The sequence below is a fragment of the Oxyura jamaicensis genome, chromosome 2, assembly GCF_011077185.1.
Source record: "Oxyura jamaicensis isolate SHBP4307 breed ruddy duck chromosome 2, BPBGC_Ojam_1.0, whole genome shotgun sequence".
Classification (NCBI taxonomy): Eukaryota; Metazoa; Chordata; class Aves; order Anseriformes; family Anatidae; genus Oxyura; species Oxyura jamaicensis.
In genome coordinates, this window is record NC_048894.1 from 114732532 (window position 1) to 114751120 (window position 18589).

The 18589-nt window shown below is 41.0% G+C and overlaps 1 protein-coding gene and 1 long non-coding RNA gene across 19 annotated transcripts in view; one reads left to right on the plus strand and one right to left on the minus strand.

The window, feature by feature from the left end:
* The window catches only part of DTNA (dystrobrevin alpha), a 221709-nt gene that overhangs the window by 186807 nt on the left and 16313 nt on the right, over positions 1 to 18589 (plus strand). For 9 of the 18 annotated variants that reach the window (XM_035319608.1, XM_035319610.1, XM_035319612.1 and 6 more), the window contains 5 exons: positions 5371 to 5458; positions 7962 to 8065; positions 9414 to 9527; positions 13215 to 13311; positions 14692 to 14709. In XM_035319608.1, coding sequence (XP_035175499.1) covers positions 5371 to 5458; positions 7962 to 8065; positions 9414 to 9527; positions 13215 to 13311; positions 14692 to 14709 — 421 coding nt within the window. The remainder of the gene's footprint in view (positions 1 to 5370; positions 5459 to 7961; positions 8066 to 9413; positions 9528 to 13214; positions 13312 to 14691; positions 14710 to 18589) is intronic. The other 9 variants (XM_035319621.1, XM_035319626.1, XM_035319623.1 and 6 more) reach the window with 2 other exon arrangements.
* Positions 3064 to 4054, minus strand: LOC118163131. The gene is made up of 3 exons (XR_004748869.1): positions 3920 to 4054; positions 3325 to 3423; positions 3064 to 3203 (listed from the first exon to the last, which is right to left on the minus strand). It is a non-coding gene; the product is annotated as an uncharacterized LOC118163131 (long non-coding RNA).

The window sequence follows — 18589 nt, forward strand, 5'->3', positions numbered from 1 at the left end:
CTTTAAGCACTTAGGCCAACCTCACCAAGTCACAGGACATTTGTATTCAAATATGCACATCAAATTTATGTGCCATAACACCCTTCAAATGTCGTGTTTTTGAGGGATGAATGAAGAGTGACTGATAATGGCCTTAATTGTTTAAATAACTGATGCAAAGTATAGTACATAACATCTGATTACTGACTTTAAATCACTGCAGCCACAGCTTCCTCAAGTAGAAACAATCTCAATCATGTATATGAGATACCAATTAGATTTTGACAGAAGCATAACCGAGAGGGGCAGCAATCTTAGTCACGCATCAGACCTTGTTGCATTGTCACTTTCTGCTCAGCTGCAGCGAGACTAGTAAAAGGAATGGCTATGTTTTGGTAAAGACAAGAACAAAGAAAATGGTGTCATCCTGGAGCTCCTTTGTGAAGCTGGTTTCCAGGAGGGGTAGGTGAGGTCTCAGCTGCTGCATCTCATCATCTGGGGCAGCATCTTCGGGAAAACTTGCATTCTTCCTGCCCATGCCCCAACGTGGCTGGATGCAGTTTGCTCAAAACCCACACAGTTGTGTTAGGACAGTGCTGAGTTCAAGCTCATCTGCCCTGCAGCTCAACAAGATTTGATCACTAGAGTAAAGCATGTAGCTAACCATAACCAGGTAGCTTCTGATTTTGGGGGAGGCAGCAGCTAGCCAGCTCAGCTTTTGTGTCTCCATGCAAAATACTGTGTATACAAACCCATATGTCCCATGGCATATTTTCAAGTGCTACTGGCATCTGAAGATGAAAAGAGGAATTACTGTAGATGGGCCTCCGTCTTCAAGAAAAATACAAATATACTTTCTGAGCATAATGAACAGAAGTATCTTGAAAGCTATAAAGTAGTATTTCAAAACAGAAGAAATGGTTTTTTTAGATACTGAGTCTGGCTAATGATCAATCCAATATACCCCACTTAGTATTATTGTTGTGTATGTGTGCTTTTTTTTAAGTTTATCTAGTATTCATATTTGATCTTTTAAATTAATTAATTTTCAGTGCTTATCTTTGTCTTTCATCTGCACTTACTTGATACTGGAATTAGAAGTATAAGTCTTCCTTTCCATACTTCACAGGCTAATAAGCTACTTCAGGGTTTTTTAGAGTCCAGTACTTCAGGGCAAATTAAGAAACAAGAGAAGGACTGATTTATTATTTATAGTAGCTGTATAGGTAAAAATAACACCCCCTAAACAGATATTTTGCTTGTTTTAATCTTAAATTGTGAAACCAATACTTGATATTTAATTTAGATCCTTTTTAATTTTTGTTTAAAAAAAAAAAAAAAAAAAAAAAAAAAGCTTTTAACTGCAAATTGTTTTCCTTTTTGTTCACACAAGTAAGAGGATCTACTTAGTCTTGAATATTAATTCCATATATTTCAGTCTTTCTTTTCAGTTGCAGAAAAAGATAAAATAGGAGTAGGAGAGTATCTTTGTTTCATAGAAAGTTACTTTCTGATTTTTTATGTTATACCGTGTAGCAGTTTGGTGAGTCATACTTCTGGACTATAAAAGCACCGTGGTATTCCATGTTATATTCAAAGATGTTTATTACGGGAGTGTGCAAAACAGCTAACTGGCTAGGAAGGCAGGTCTCTGTCTTTGAGACAGCAGTGGAGAAAGTAAAGCAAATCTACAGGGCAGCTCAGAGCTTTGTGTGCTTCAGAATACTTAAGCTGGATTTCTACTATGAGTCGTCCTTTGAAAGAGGAATAAAAAGAAAAAACAGACCCACTCGTTACAGAGGAAATGTATAGACAGTGGGCTCTCTTGAGTGGAATTAATTTCTCTGATTATATACCTGGTATATACCTGAGTAATACCAAAATTTCAATGGTAAAATCTAGGTGATTCCAAAGTAAATTGCAATTTAACAATAGCAGAGAGCTCAGATGATATGTCGCAGCTTAAAATGCCTTAAAAACAGAACAGTTTTGAACATGTCACATGTAAATACATTTCCTGGGTTGTTAGGACATTGTTCTTGTAGCCCAGATGTTTAGAAACCTACCCTTTATTTTGGCAGTACTTTTCATAGTAAATTATTAATTTATTTATTTACTGAGTGAAAGTTTAAATTCTGTAGAATAAGAGCACACCATGCAGCCCATGGTGATTCCCCTATTGCAAAACTTTAATGAGGGAGTGGCATTTCTGAGACTTTTCAAACCAGCGATGACATAATTTTGTCAGAAACCATACATATCACCTAATGCAGAACCTTGTACTGCAGAACCAGCTGATATCTAAATATCTCATAATATCTCATCTAAAGCATAAGAAATAGCTAAGGTCCTTGGGTGCCACTCCTCTTTTCACACACTATCATTTTCTTGATCCTTTGCTTGGAGTTTTGAGATCCTTTTTCATGGACCTCCTTTAGGCTGTAAAATATACGGATCAAAAGAATATAAAAAAAAATAAGGAAAAAAAAAAGAAAAAAAGGAAATATTGGACATCCACTCTACATTTGAATGCTAATAATTCTGCCAGACCAGTATTGCTAATAATTATAAAGTCTTTAAAGAAATAGTAACTAATGGAGAAGCAGTGTTAAAACAGCTGTGTAACTTTTTTAGAAAAGAAGGTTCATTAGCAGATTATTTTCATGTAAAAAGATGAATTTCTTTCAAAGGGATGCCTGAAAGATTCTCCGGGGGATCCCACATTCTACACAAGTATTCATAATATTTTAAAGCTTGTGTGTATTTCACTGTATCATTGTCCATGAAGTTGCTGAAGTAAAACAGAAGTGAATTATGGCAAACCAGAAATCAGAGACATAAAAGGCTTGGCATCTGAGGCTAATGCTGCTGTACATACCTCTGTGCTTAATGATCACACAGAATAGGAATATTTCAGAATTAAATTTATCTCAGACATTGAAATTTAATTTACAAAGCTTTGGGGCCAGTGATTTCTGGCATTCATAAACCAAATTTTATGCGCTGCTACATCTATTTTATGACATCCACCTACACATAAGTGTATATCAAAGACATAATAGCAAGTAAAAATAAAAAAAAGCTGCCGAGGCTTGATTCTTTCAGTAAAGTCATTGTTTCAGGGGTTAGCTCACATCCCAGAACTATGTTGTAGATTGTGTTACGCCAGCAAGTGGAACCATAATCCATTATTTTTCCAGGGTGGGTAATATAGTTGCACATTGCTGTAAAAAGGAGAATTGATGCTCAGTGCTTGCTGTTTTCACAGCCATCTGTTAGGACAGCTTTCGTCATTATGGAAAAATTAAAAATGAATTGTATTGTGAGGAAATTAATCCTTATTACCTGGTTCGCATGATTTTGTGTGGCTGTAAGAGGTGCTTCCCCCTTTCTTTCTCTGGATGACAGATCAGTACAGTAGGCATTAGTATGTAAGAAGCACAGCTGTGCATACATTTAGAAAGTTTAGAAAAACACCTTTAGCTTGGGTCTTTTCAGAAAGTAAATCAGTTGTACGTTGTCATCCGACAAGAATCTGAGTAAGAACAGAATTAAGCTATTTATGTAATAAAGTGTTAAACAGCCAAAAAGGCTGTGTTTGTCTACCACCAGAAGTCTTCTGTGCAGTCTGTGGCACAAGCTTCGGTTACACAGAACATCTCTTGTGTCTGACTTTTCATAGCTTTACTGTTTTTTGAAACTTCACGTTTGTAGTCTCACAGGTTGTTGTCAGAATGAGAGAAGAATGATGTTTGTCTCTTTTCCCTTACCTCAGCAAGTCATAACAAATCCACACAACTCTCAGCATTCGTTTAATGATCAATGAATATCAACCACTACTCATCTTTCAAACATAACTTCTAAATCCCAGTGGACTTAATCAAGCCAACCCAAAGATGCACACTGTATTTCTTTCAGGTAGCTGGGGATATGAACTCACTGAGAATTTTTGGAGAACTATTTCCTTTTTCTTTTATAGATGCTGATTCTTCAGAAGCAGAACTTTTTGCTGAAAAATATCTCTCAGTGCTATTTTCATCTGGCAGGCTTTTCAGGTTCAAAGTATAATTTCTAGGAAAAAAAAAAAAAAAAAAAAAAAAAAAAGAGGCACATACCCAAACTAACCCTTGTTTTATGCACTCCTTTGAGATGTGAAGTTTGTTCTCAAGCAACCAGCTGCATGCCCTAATTGGCACATGGGTGGGGAGACATGTGCCTGTCTCCCTTCAACCAAATCATCACACGGTTTCCAAGGCATAAGAAGAGAGAGCAGGCTTGCCTCTGTCTGGGATCATCTGTTGGGCTGTCATATATTCCACACAGCAAAAACATTCTTCTCCCCTTCTCCTGTAGGCTTCGTCTTTCCTCTCGTATACACTAGGCATAATGCAATGCAGGACTCTAAATCCCAGGGTTGTCTGGGAGCAGCTAAGCCCTCCTCATGCTTTTGGTTTTGTCCTTTTTATTCGTTTTGGTGCTTCTCTGCAATCTTCTAAATATTTAGAAATAGTAAAGGTTCTCACCGTATTACCATTTTCCTGCGCATCTGACTTAATCGTAAACTCCATTTAAAATAAGGACAGCTGGCAAGGGATTAACCTGTGATTTGCTTTTGATATTGTTAGGAAACAAACTGCAGTAAGTTGCAATATTTAAAAGGAATTCAGCATACTTGCTGTAAGTTCCTACACTTTCTTAGCAAGTTTATGATGATTCTCCCTGTGACCAAGGCAGTGTCTTCGCAGTGGGTGTTAGTAAATTCTTGCATCCTGGCAGCATGAGTAGGCTCTGTGTTAAAGTCAGTCCAAGTCTGGGATCTGTGGTGCACCATTATGAGATCTTACTCCTAAATATCAAGAATGTGAGAATAAAAGAAGTCTGATAATAAGTTCCTAGATCAGTGGTTTTAAAGGTGCGGTCTGTGAGGCCTTGGTAAGTGCTGTGCAAAAATGTCCTAGGTAGTGTTTTCTGTTGTCAACTTGGCAAAGCTTCTCAAGTTGTCCACAGGAAACCCTGGGGTTCCCACTAATCCATTGTCCAAAAAGCAATCCTTCTTCTAGGTGATAAAAGAATAAAAACAGACACTGGCTGGTGTTCTGGACCACCTCCCACCCCTCTGTGGACATAGTCTGGGAGATGCACCTTGCATGGCCATGCAGACCATGCTGTTTCTCCCAAAGGGAAGGAGCTGCCTGGCCCCTAGAGCTGACCCCACCAGGGCATTTACTTTCTTCACTTTGCTCAATTAACTCCTGCTGTTTTAAACATGTTAGTGAGGTTTGCTTCTAAATTCTGTAATGAGGGGGTGTGAGTGGTCAGAGTGACAGAGCGATTGCCCTGTGTAGTGTGCATTAACGTGTCTTCCCTCCCTCCCCTCCTCACCCCGAGCAGCGTGCTCGACAGCGCAAGTCGCCTGGATGAAGAGCACAAGCTGATCGCCAGGTATGCAGCAAGGCTGGCAGCAGAAACATCTTCATCAGTAAGTGTTTTAATTAAAGGAAGGTGCTTTCCTTATGTCGTGTTCCAGGGGCTTGGCAAGATCAGGGAAATTACATCTGACAATCTCAGTGATTAATGGATTATTTTTGCCTATCCTTGTCTTCGCATGTTGTTACACTTCTGGAATAACACTTTTATGCGGGCCATTTAAACCAAAGAATCCAGGTACTAAAGTGTATAATCTATGTACTAATGTACTGGTATTTAAACAATTACAGCAAAGAGAATCTGACATCTTGAACCCAAGCAAGACTGGAAAATACTGTCTGGACAAGCTTTGGCTAAAGGTTAATGGTTTACTGCAGTGGAAAAACAGGGTGATGAATCCATTTTACTCTTTAGTTCAAATATCACAGCCACTGGGGCCCTAAGTGCTAAGGATTTTAAAGAGTAATCTTCAGCAGGATGACTGTAATGACCCACTGCATTAGCCCCAGCTCCCATTTTCATTTCGGAGCAATGATTATTCTGCTCTATGTATCTCAAGACAGAAGGTGATGACAGGCTAAAACCTCGCTAACTATGTTCAGGAATAAAAGAGAGGAAAGCAGGAACCCAATCGAAGTATATAAAATCTTAAATGGTATAAATAAGGTCAGCCTTAGTTACTTTTTCCCATCTCAGCACATTTGATAGAACAAGGAACCATAAATGATAGTTAAGTGAAAAGCAGCCGGTCCAAGATGTCAGGAAGCATACTTTCACACCGAGATTTACACTGCAGGGTCAATTGAAAGGGTGAAGGCAGCACTCATCTTGTGAAAGCGCTGAGTCCCAGCCATCCCAAGTGAAGGCGGCGAAGCTGAACCCATGGCCCTGTGCAGCCATCTGTCACGCACGATTTCTCACTGCCCGCAGCTGCAGGGGAAGAGGAGTGCATGCATGGGCTCTCATGGGCTGCCAGCCCATCCCAAAACAGTCCCTTCCAGAGGCGTGACATGCAGAGTCTGGGCTTGCAGGCAACCTGCAGGTGACTGTCCTGTTACTGAAGGACAGTAATTCTGTATAGGAACAAATGTCCCCATTGCTAATGTCCCTGGGTAGGAGCTGGTAGAAATCAGGTGTGTATAACATGTCCCGTGGTAGGTGGGAAAACTTAGGAATCGATACTTAGCTTTTAAATAGGGATTAGATAGCTTTTAAATAGGGATTGTTTAAAGAAAAATAATGAGTTTCTTTTTGCAAGCCAGGTGCCCATTTCTTTGTGTTCTTTGAAGAGAAGAGACAAAAAAAAAATGAAGGTTTCTGTATACAGAAATCTTTCAGAGCATGCGTAGCACCACATTAGGAGCAGAGTGGAGATGTTTAAAGCTTTGCCGTTCTGTTTTTTAAGGAACCAATTGTATTAATGTTAGTGTTCATTCAGACAAAGACTCTGGTTCCCTCAGTATCAGACATCCATCAGCACTTATCAGTTCTTTATGCTCTGCCCTCCTTGATGGTTGGAGCGTTAATGGGAAAATGTATGCACAGCAGAAAAAATAGCATAAGGAGTTACAGCCACACATCATTTCCCCACAGATAGTGCTAACAAAGGTTAGCACTGAGATGTATCTTCATTATCACATAAAGTTGGGCTCTGGATTTCCACTGCACAGGGCTCTTACAGCAAGAAACACTCAGATGGCAGCAGTAGCTCAGCAGAGCAATCTTCAGTGCCTGATTCTTTCACATCGGAGTCAGAAATAAATGGATGTCTTTGAAAGTTACAAAACTTTAAATGTCTTTGTGAATTCTTGTGCTGCACTGTCATTGATCCAATGCTGAAATACTGGAGGGTGAGCAAAGAAACCGGTATTTGGCTATTGCTGAAAATACTGAAAAAAGAGCATAGTCCAATAAAGCTAAAGTGAGCACTGCCTAGTTCGGCAAGAAATAATTTGATTCCCACTTCATTTTATTAGGGAAAAAAAAAAAAAAAAAAAGGTAAAAAAAATGTCCTGTTGTATTTGCAGGACTGAAGGATGAGCTTTTTGGAAGTATCACCAGAACATACGGGAAGACTTGGCCAAAGGGGCCAAATAGCCAGACTGTACAAATCTTTCAAGCTGAAAGAAAAATCCTGCTTCCGAGGGAAGGAAGCATCACTGAAATGGAAAACATATCCTCTTTTATTTGGAGAGGGAAGCTGATTTTTCCTTCAGTGCCTTCCTCTAGTCTGTAGTATTGAATGAAGCAGTGCCGTTCCCTCGGTTTTCAGACGGGCAGGGTTAAGCACTTTTACAACTGCTTCAAAGAAAGCCTCCTTGAAGGAGTGATGAATGACAGGACGGTAAACACCGAGCCTTATTTATGGTAGCGCTTACGCTGCTTTTACTAGGATTCGAGCCGTACTGGTGTGAGCCTGAACGTGGATGCTCTCCTGGCAGCGTAGGCAAGGCTGGTGCTGCATGTCCTGTGAGCAGGTCTCACAGCCTGGCCCTGCACTGGGCTCGTGGGTGCGTGCCGGCCATTCCCTCCTCAGCACAGCCTCTCTTTTTCAGCAGCAGCAGCAGGGGCAGCAGAGAGGGGCAGCAGACATCTCCTTCACCATCGATGCAAACAAGCAGCAGAGGCAGCTGATTGCCGAGCTGGAAAATAAAAACCGGTAAGCATCCACAAAGTACCTGGTTTGGTTCAGTCCCATATATCGCGTATGTTTGCTCCCTGCCGTTTTTTACCACCTACATCCGTGCAATGTACTTACACACACATACCCATCCCCCCAAAAAAAGCTCAGGGCACAAAAAGGTCCACAGAACATGACAAAGGCTTCGAGATCCCCAGCCACCCTGTGTTTTAATGAATGTAGTATTAAATGATGTGATGTAATCATTGATACTTTATTGTTTGCAGCTGTTGTTTGTAAGAGTTTTAAAAAAAGAAAAAAGAAAAGCTTGTCCTGTTTCTAAACCAGATTAATTTTGAGTTGGATCCTCTGTAGAACTATAACAGGAAATGATAAAAGGATCAGTCATCCTGGTAATGATATGCTCCCCTGCTTTTATTTGTGAAGAAGATGATTAAAGCTCCCCAGAACACAGACTGCCTGAGAAAGGTCTGCAGAAAGGTTAGCAGCACGTGAGGGTGCTGAAGAAACGAGTCACTCGGTACAGATGTAACTGAGACTGAGGGAGGGTGCCCAGGAGAAATGGTCTAGCAGCCCCAAAAAAGGGAGTGACACCCCTGTGTTATCAGCAGAGGATCTGGCCCGAGGTATCAGGCTGCCTGATGTCATGAAATGTATGACAGCACAGCTCTGCTTTTACTGCTGGACTGTAAAAGAGAGGACAGCCCAAACCAGATGGTTTCCTATTGCAAACCCTGCACTGCCTTCTGTCACAGCGTAATGAGCCACCAGCTCCAGTCTTGATTTGTCTTTCATAGTTTGAGTCCGCCTCCTGACCGTCTGGTACCCAGCACGCTGCAAAGGAGAGAAAAAAATCACAAAGGTTTCCACCTTCTGCTGTGAAGCTTTGTGTTATCATTTTGACAGTCTTCCAGGGCTGGCATGCCAGTCGTAACAAGTCCTATCAAAGTGCTTCTCCATGCACTGATGACCGCTCTCAGATCTGTACTTACTCCACAAGTACTTTTTAAGTGTGAAATATTTTGACGGATATTACTTTAGTTTTTGCTAAGTTCATGGGGTGCTTGAAATACTCCTGGGGAATAAATAGAAGTGGACAACTTAATTAATGATATAGCTATTTCCTATCTACCTCTGGGTTTGGGGGTCTGGAAGAAATGTTTCCCTTTTGTGGTGAAGCCCTAAAAGTTTGTTGAAAAAATATCCCAGTGCCGAGGGCTTCTTCTGCTGGTTAGAGCTCAGTCACTAAATCCATGCTGGTGAAGAGCTACATACAGTCACACTTTTTCTCCCCTAGCGATGTTCAGTGAGCAGGTTCTGTGGTCAGTGACTGACTTGCTGTATTCTCCTTGCTCCCATCCCCAAGAGAAATCCTACAGGAGATCCAGAGGCTGCGACTTGAGCACGAGCAAGCATCTCAGCCCACACCGGAGAAGGCACAGCAAAATCCTACTCTCCTGGCAGAGCTCCGGCTCCTGAGGTAAGTGCACAGCAGTAAAACCTCCAGCAGTTCCTGAGGCCATCCCTGAGGCCAGGCTCATAACAAGAAGGGAAGAAATACGAGATAAACCTTGCTTATACTTCTGGGGGCTTTTTTAAGTAAATAGCACACTGTGTGTTTTTTCTCCCATTTCAGTGCAGGCTGTAGTCCTAAAAGTAATTAAGCTTATGCTTTAAGCAGCATGCATGAGGAATCTCACATATTACTCATCTACATTAAATTAAGCCTGTGCATTAGTGTTTGCAGAGTTAGGCCCTTAGGTCATTTGGAATAGGTCCCCACAGCCTTGTCCAAATGTCATTAATCATATGGGGAAAAATGTTCTGTCAGAACAAATGTTTCTACAAAGACTTCTCATTTATGCTGAAGTAAATACAGAGTTACATGAGAATACAGCCAGAATTAGATGTCAATTTTTGGAAAATTCCCCCATGCATTGAACTCAAAGGAGAGGTCAGTTTTCTTCACTGTGCTTAACCAGGCTGCAGCATTATGGTCTGTGCCATGTGAGGAGGGAGGAATAACATCATCTGCAGCAGCAGCAGACTTAGAGAATCATTCCTCCCATTACCCCACCAAGCTAAAAACATTGATATAGATGTATTTGCATGTTAATTAGGATTCTTTACATGGGTATACTAATTGCCATATATATCACATTGAAGAACAATTGTCATTGGCACACATCTGTAGGCTCCCTCTAAGTCCTGATTCATGTTGTGAGAGCCAGTCTGACAGACAAGTAAGAACTATTCAGAGCACTTCATGCATATAGAGAACAGAGTGTAAATAATTTCTTTCCAGAGACGCAATACTAGAAAAATTTTATCCCCTCTTTCCCAAACTGCAGTTCTCTTATGAGAAGACTAGAGAAAATTTCTGGCCGCTTAGTTTCTTCCCCCTCATGCTAGTAATATTTTTGTATCCTAATTCGCAACTGAAGAAAGTGACTGTAAGAAATTGTGCCAAATTCTTTCTTTAGAAATACCGTATAGTTTTATTACTGTTTTTTTCACGCTACAATATTTTTCCATTTCATAAATAATTACATTTGCTTTCCAATCTAAAAACAAATTGGCTTCTTAATTTCTATGTGGATGTTAGTATGTATTTAATTACTCCTAGATATCTACAGGTAAGTGACATTCTGTGAGAATTTAAGATAGAAAACTGAATGTGATGAAGATGCATGCACTGCACAAAATATACTAATGATGTAGTTCCTTCTGTGCATCAAGCTTCAAGTCTATTTCAAGCAGGTTTAGAAGATCAGCTTTCTATGTAGTTGACAAATAAAATTCATTATCCTTAAAAAGGAAACTTCAAAAGATTGTGCAGTGTTAGCAGATTGACTACTTAATTTTACATCTTTTCAATTTTGCTACACATATTAAAACCATAATAACCTTATTTAAATTTCCTGACATGGGATGTCCCTAGGGCAGTGACGCTGAGTTCCTCAATTATGGTATCATTTCTGATTTAATATGCAGTGTCAGAGTCAGCAAATAACTTTTAATGGGTCTGTCCTGCTTTGCATATCTTCCAACACATTCACCAGTTGAAAGGTAAATGATTGGCTTTTGATGTACTGTTGAATTTTGGCAAAACCTCAAATTCCTATACACTTAGCCTGGCATGAGGCTTCTCATATGTAAAACAGCAGGACTCGGAGGAGCAGCATTGATCTACATCTGTTAACCCACAGACCGGGGGGCTTGAATCAGTACTTGCTGTCAGAGGAGTGGCCTGTGCATTGTACACTGCTTAGGTCCTCGCTCCTCATTGAATGAATCTAATACCCAACAAATGTATGCGTTAGGCTGTATCACCTTGAATTACATCAATACTGTATTTTGATTAGCAATTTCCTAAACTCGGTTCCTTTTGTACAGTTTACAGCATTTCCAAGCATCATATACTTGGAAAAGAAGGTCCAAGACAGACAATTTGTAGCAGAAAATGTAGCAGAAAATTACTCCAGAAGAGTAATACAACCTAGCAGTGTTACTATCTGATCCTAATATATAGGTGAGCGATAGCACACATGAGCTGTATACATTTGTGATGTTTATGTCAGCAACTGCTCACACAACGTACATATAAGGCTCAAAATCAGGGTTTCATATTTCCTTAAATATAGTATACATTTTTAGTTTTGTTGATTCTGGTCCTCCTTCAAATAGAGTAGAGTAGGGTAGAGTAGAGTAGGGTAGAGTAGAGTAGGCTAGCGTAGAATAGAGTAGAGTAGAGTAGGTTTGTTTCTATTGGAAGGGATCTTCAAAGATCATCTAGTCCACTGCCTGACCACTTTGGGGCTAACCAAAGGTTAAAACATATTAATGAGGGCATTGTGCAAATGCCTCTTGAACACTGACAGGCATGGGGCACCAACCACTTCACTAGGAAGCCTGTTGCAGTGTTTGACCACCCTCACGGTAAAGTAATTTTCCCTAATGCCCAGCCTGACCCTCCCCTGGCGCAGCTCTGTGCCGTTCCCAGGCATCCTCTCATCAGTCCCCAGGGAGCTGAGGCCGGCACCTCCCTCTGCTTCCCCTCCTCAGGGAGCTGCAGGGAGCAGTGGGGTCACCTCTCAGCCTCCTCCAAACTGGTCAATCCAAGCACCCTCAGTCTATCCTCACAGGACATGTCTTCCAGCCCTTTTACCAGCTTTGTTGCCCTCCTACAGACACTTTCAAAGACTCTAACATCCTTTCTATATTGTGGAGAGCAGAACTGCACACAATATTCAAGGTGAATCCTTTCAGAAAAAGAACATGTTTTACAGGTAGTGCAAGGTTAATTATATAGTGTTTTTATTTTATTTGCAACACGGTAGGGCATAAAACACGCCCAATATACATTTTTCCAACAGTAGTATTTTTAATTACATCATGGTTTCCAAGAAGCAACAATTCCATTCTGTATTCATCTGGGGACCTCTCACACAATGCAGAGATGTTGGAAAATGTGCAAGTGCTGCACATCCCTCTGGTGCACTGGAGCTGTGCAGAATCAAAGCTGTTGCCAGTTAAGAGGACACAGACTGGCTGTCACACATGGAGTGGCTGTGTTTTACACTGTCATAGTACCAGCACTGGGCTTAGAGACTTCAGAGCTATTTTCAAGCAATTATAGCTCCATTATGTGATAGTTTTATGATTGCCTTGTGAAAAAATAGAAACAAACACAGTTCACTGTATTTTTCTGGCTGAATTTCTGAACTCTCTTAGATTCTCTTGTATCTTGCCCTGTGCAGTGCCCCTGATGCGATTTCCTGTCCTTCAGGGCATGGCTTTAATTTCTCCTGACAGTTAGTGAGGTTATTGACTAGAGAGATTCAAGGACAAAAGATGAAATCACTGCCAGGCATTCCCACAAGGGAAAATATACACAAATGTGAACCTCATTTGCTCTTTGGAGAAGGGTCTGTGTCAGACTGTCTTTTTACTAATCACTGTACACGGTCCCATGAATACGCCCAGTGTAAGGGAACTCCATAGCTTCCACATAGCCCTGCTTTCCAGGCACTGAACTCTTACAGCGTGTTTGCTTTCCTACAGTCTATAGACAGACTTACATCTCATGGTCGTGCTGGGGAAATGAGGCAGTTAAAAGCTGCTGAGGCTGGGGGATAGGCTCTGATCGTATCTGCTTGTTTCTCAGACAGCGGAAAGACGAGCTGGAACAGAGGATGTCTGCTCTCCAGGAAAGCCGAAGGGAGCTTATGGCTCAGTTAGAAGGCCTCATGAAACTGCTAAAGGTAAGGAACTACACTTGGTACTACCAAGGAGGAAGGGCAGAGCAAAGCAAGAGAGGAAAGGGAGGAGAGATGAGTGGAAAATTCTGCAGAATTTGACTATTTCCACCCATAAAACTTGGCTTTGTGATCTTCCCTTTCTTTTTTTTTTGGAACAGTTGAGACAAGTTCCGTACTGTGGAGCAAATAATACAGTCCTTTGAATAGTACTACAGCATGATGCAATACTGTCCTATTTTGCTCATTTGTAGAAGGATTTGACAGCATCTCTGGACTTTAGGCTATCAGTTTCTGCATTGGCCATTCAACAATGTCTGAACAAAATATTTTCTGGCCCAATTTCAGGTGTTTTCACAATTTTTTCTGTTGAGGACATCAAATACATAAAGAAAGGAACCAGAAAAGAAACAAAATGACATATAAAATGGGATAACTAATATCCATGAGAAAAACAGCTCAGCACTGTACACTACTACTTACTGCAACTGCCTGTACGGATTTGTTTTTACAAGTTTCTTTAATTTGCCCATTCCATGGCTAGTTCAGTCAGCCATACCATTTGACAACTACATTTAATCATTTGGTTTTAAAGATGCTTCCCCAAAAACACTTGATCATTTTCATAAACACAAAAACAAGCCCATGTCAAAAAGATGAAACATGCCTCAAGAAAGGATCTCACTTAAAAACTGAGATATCAAAACACATGTGCACTTTTAAGAGAGGCTAGGGCGATATGGAAAATGTCTATTTATTTGAGTCCAGCTCCATTTTACCTGATGTGCCTCAGGACAGACAATGCCAGAAATTCACATTGTAAGAAGGAACTCTGAACGGCATGAGAGCCTGTTTTCTTTTCGGCCAGGCCAGATAAAATAAATGCATGGAAATTCAGTGGATTGGTTCAAACATGACTGTGACAAAAGAAGAGAGACTTTAGTGGAAATCATTAAGCAACATGTATTTGCATCAAGTGATTTTGGACCCCTTAAGTCATTTGCATCTCCTCAGACAGTCTTCTGCAGCCACAGTGCAAGATCTGGTGGCACCTGAGCAGCAGAGCCAACCATCTCTGCTAGGAGCTAGGAGTAGACAAGGTGCTTTTCCCTCTATCCATCATATACTGCACAGCTACAGCTAACAGTCTGGGCATCTTGCTGTCATTGCACGGTCTGGGCAAAGAGAATTTAAGACAGGAGGTTATAGTAGCGTTCTGCACACTTTGCATTGTTCTGGTGTTTCAAAGTCATCAGAAACAGGACCATAACCTGGACATATTTTCAACTGTCTCAGTTTCAGCTTTAACCCTGTACTCCAGATTTCTTCTTCTATTATTCACTTACATCCTGTCTAATCTAATTTGCTGATCCTCTTTTTCTTTAGGAAGAAGAAATGAAACAGGTATAAGTTGCCTACTTATTGGAGGCCTCACTAACTCCTAAACATGGTTACGTTCCTGTGATTTATTTTACTTCCTTTGCTTGAAATGTGTGCATATTCTTTTGAATAAAATTAATATCTCGCACTTCTTTCACACATTACTTTCAAGTATCTTGAAGTAACTTTCATAATTAACCATCTTATCCCCCTAGAAATGGAGCCATGGCTACAAGGGGTCTTGATCTTTTTCTCACCCTTCTATATACGGACATCTAAGATACAAAATCAAAACATATGTAGTGAAACCAACCTAGAATGTGAATTAAAGAACGCTTCCACTATAGTTAAAATTTTAAAAATGTAATGAAAATTTTGGATCTCTAATTAAAATGTAACTGACTTTAAATTAGAACAGGACATTGAGTTTTAAAATCCCGCTTTATCAAAAAAAGTTGGGGCATTGTGTGTACATCTTTTACGGCCACCACTGATAGTAACAGTCCTGTCAGTTTTCAGGACAGCATTGTAGTTCCTAAATGACTCCTGTAACTTAAATTAAAAAGAGCGAGTATTTGTATTATTAATGTTAAATTTTAAAACATTTAGTTGGTTTGGTGCTTTTTATTGCTGAAATGGGTCTTGGAAAGATATTAGGCTAAAAAATATATATATATATATAAAGCCCTTTTCAGACAGTAGGCTGATTTATGATTCCAATAAAAAATGTTGCATTTTAACAAAACACATTTCTTCCTGGTCTCATCAGCAGAAATACTGTTAGAAGTCTGAAGTATTCTGTCTATGGAAGAACATGCAGTGTTTGTAGGTAATGCTTAACTTCATAAAGCTAGCATTTTGGCTAATTTTTGTAGAGCATCAGTCTGTTGCACCAAAAATAAAAAATAAAATCTGACCAAATAGCATTTCTGTGTAAGAGCCATCTTTTTTTCATTCTGTGTAACAGCATTGAAAGTTCTGTGATCTCCCATTCAGAAAAGAAAACTGCCCAACATGAGCAGAGTTTCCCTACCATATGAAATGTTCACTGGACAGTATAAGGAAAGCTCATTTTCAGGCTATTACAAGATAGGAATTTTTCTTCACAGAGTGATAGCCTTGCTGAATACCGGGTGATGATGCCCTGGAATTACCCGTTTCCATGCAGTGATCCCCATTACACTCTGCCATTTCGTGATCTGTTGAGAGAAACAGGATTAAATTCGTTTCTGGAGGAATTCAGTTGGAATAAACCATCTGGCAAATCATCTAATGCTTACGAACTTTCTATTTGTCTACTGCCCTTCCCTGAGAAAGGGTAATGAGTCCTTCGCGTCTGCGTAGCTTCCTCTCTATCCGATGAGGCTGTGGGACAGGCTTCAGGGTCTGTGATCCCTGCCCAGCCCCGGCAGAGGGAGCACTGCGCTAAAGCTCCCGTTTGCGCTCCAAGCCTTTTCCCCTGAGCAGGCTTGAGGCTTAATAATGGGAAACCTCCTGCCTAGCAAGGGTTAATTTAAAATCCCTAGCATGTTAACTAGGAACGGCGAATTAAAATACAGGTTTTCCTAGAAGGCACCAGAGCACTGACAGCTGCAACTCATTGCAGCATAAAACCTGAAGTCACCTACATCTTGGTGCTAGCTGCCTGAGCTTCTTTCTCAGCGAGCCCCAGCCCTCCAGCTGGTGGGGCTGACTCGTTTGGGTGCAGTTTGGTGCTCCATTTCTCTGCTGAGATAACCAAGTCACCGCTGATGGTGTCTGTGGGCTGCAGGCAGTTAGCTCCAGTGGAAAACGCGTTTCTCCTGGTAGCCACTAAGCAGAAATCCAATCCTAATAACACTCCTGTCCCACGAACCTGGGCTGAGCTGGAACTAAGCAAAATATAAGGAAAGCATTCACTTATTTTAAATCAGGCATTCCCTAATATCCTCATATTTCAACTTCCTCAGTTCTGCCCAGCGTTGCCCAAATAATACAAAAAGATGGGAGTTTTTAGCTGGACAGGGGAATCAAAGTGCTTCATTTCTCTGTGCTTCCCAAACAGCTTGTTCACAAACCGAGTGCTACAGATAAGAGAGTGCTGTTTATCGTAAACACTCGGTTATGTGTTTACCATAAACACATAAGATCTGAGCCCTAGCTGTAAAGCAAATGCAACACCAAGTACTGGTGTGCAGCTTTCACATTTCTCTTGTGGGAAAATTCCAGTGAAGAAGTACTGGCAAGCATCTGTTATTTTTAGTAAATAAAATGCCTATTATAAAGTTCATTCCTTAAATGTGACTTGGTTATAGGAAACAAATTTTGTCCCTTTTTTCTCATATTCTCTCAATGTTCCCACTGTTGTTGGTGTTCCCCAGAACTGTGATCAAAGGCAAAGGGGAGCTGAGGAAAAAGGGCAAGTGAAGGAGGGAGCTGGGAACAAGAAATTCTTTAACATATCTGTTTCATAGAGGCATTGAAGCATGAAAGGAAAGGAAGAAGTTGTAGCTCCCAGCTCCCCTGCCTGATGTGCAGGGAGTGTGACCTCTAAGGACCTTGGAACACCTCGAGGTTGCTTTGTGCTCAGCCTCTGGTGGACCAGAGATCTGCATTTCTGCTGCTGTGGGTTCAGATGATTCCAGAAACAGGGGAGCATCTGGCCCTTATATATTCAACTTCCCTTTCATCCATCATTTAAATGTTCTAAAGCTGGTCATTAGAGGAATTTCAAGTATTAAATCCCCCCATTCTCCCATCAGTAATGTGCTTATTCCTCATAAAACTAATTTGCCCTTGATGTCTCTCTGGTGATAATGTCTCTTAGAAAGGGGTGATAGAAATGAACAAATAGCTTAGTATTCTGATACATTATTTATGGTTAGGGGCAGGAATTTATAAAAATCTCAAGGGCTGTGCTGCGCTCCTTCCATTGTGGGCTGCTGTTGGCTTCTTTAGAATACATTTGCCAAACCTTATCTGGGCTGCAGTGGCAGCCGCTGCAGGAGTCAAAAGAAATGGCATCAAAGAGTTAAGAAATACTTCTAAATTCTCAGAATAGATAGGGGCTGAGGGAAACAGCCCTTATGTTACTTTTCGCTGTGAACAACCAGGTGCACGTGTTGTAGTTGCTGTTTGAAAGCACTCGAGCCACCTCCATCCACTGAGGACAGGTTTTCAGTCATGACAAGCTGTCTGTAGCTTGGCGTGGGCTTGGGCTTTTGTTTTTCCTTACGTGGACCTGCATTCCCGGGGGCTTTGGAGCAGTCAGGGAAACGTGCACCGTGTCTCTTGGTATCGCTCACCCAGCTGCATTTGTAAATTTATCATTGGTTTGTAAAGTCTGCTTGGATTTCAGCTAAATGATACTAACCGTGAGGTGCTAACAGCATGACATTTTATATGACTGGTGTTAAAATACGTTAGTTTCCAGCAGCTGAACCCATCACAGGATTTAAAGTTGCCCTGTGCCCACTGTGGTTTGGGAGTGCCTGAGTATATCCCGTAGAGCAAACAATTTAATAGCGTATGATTTAGTAGTGGCTTAAAGCAGTTCTCTAGACCCTAATAAAACGCACGAAGCTATATTGTTTATTGAGTGTGTCAGCCTTGATGTGACCGCGAGGTTGCATGTGCCATGCATGTCCCCTGCGAGGAGGCGGAGGGCATGGATGTGACCCACTGGCATGGCAGCGTTCTGGTAACAGCCCTGCTTCAGGTCCTTGCCCAGCCTGGGAGATGTTTCAGTGCCAGCATCTTTCCCCTTCTCACAGTCCAAATGAGTTATGTTTTACCAAACATGCACGCGAACTGGGGGAGTGAGAGAGGGAAGAGGGCAGAGAGCAAGCCTATACTTCAGTGTTTATTAACTTGGATTATTTTTTTCTAATTTAGCTGCCTGACATTTTCCCATGCTTCAAGGAAG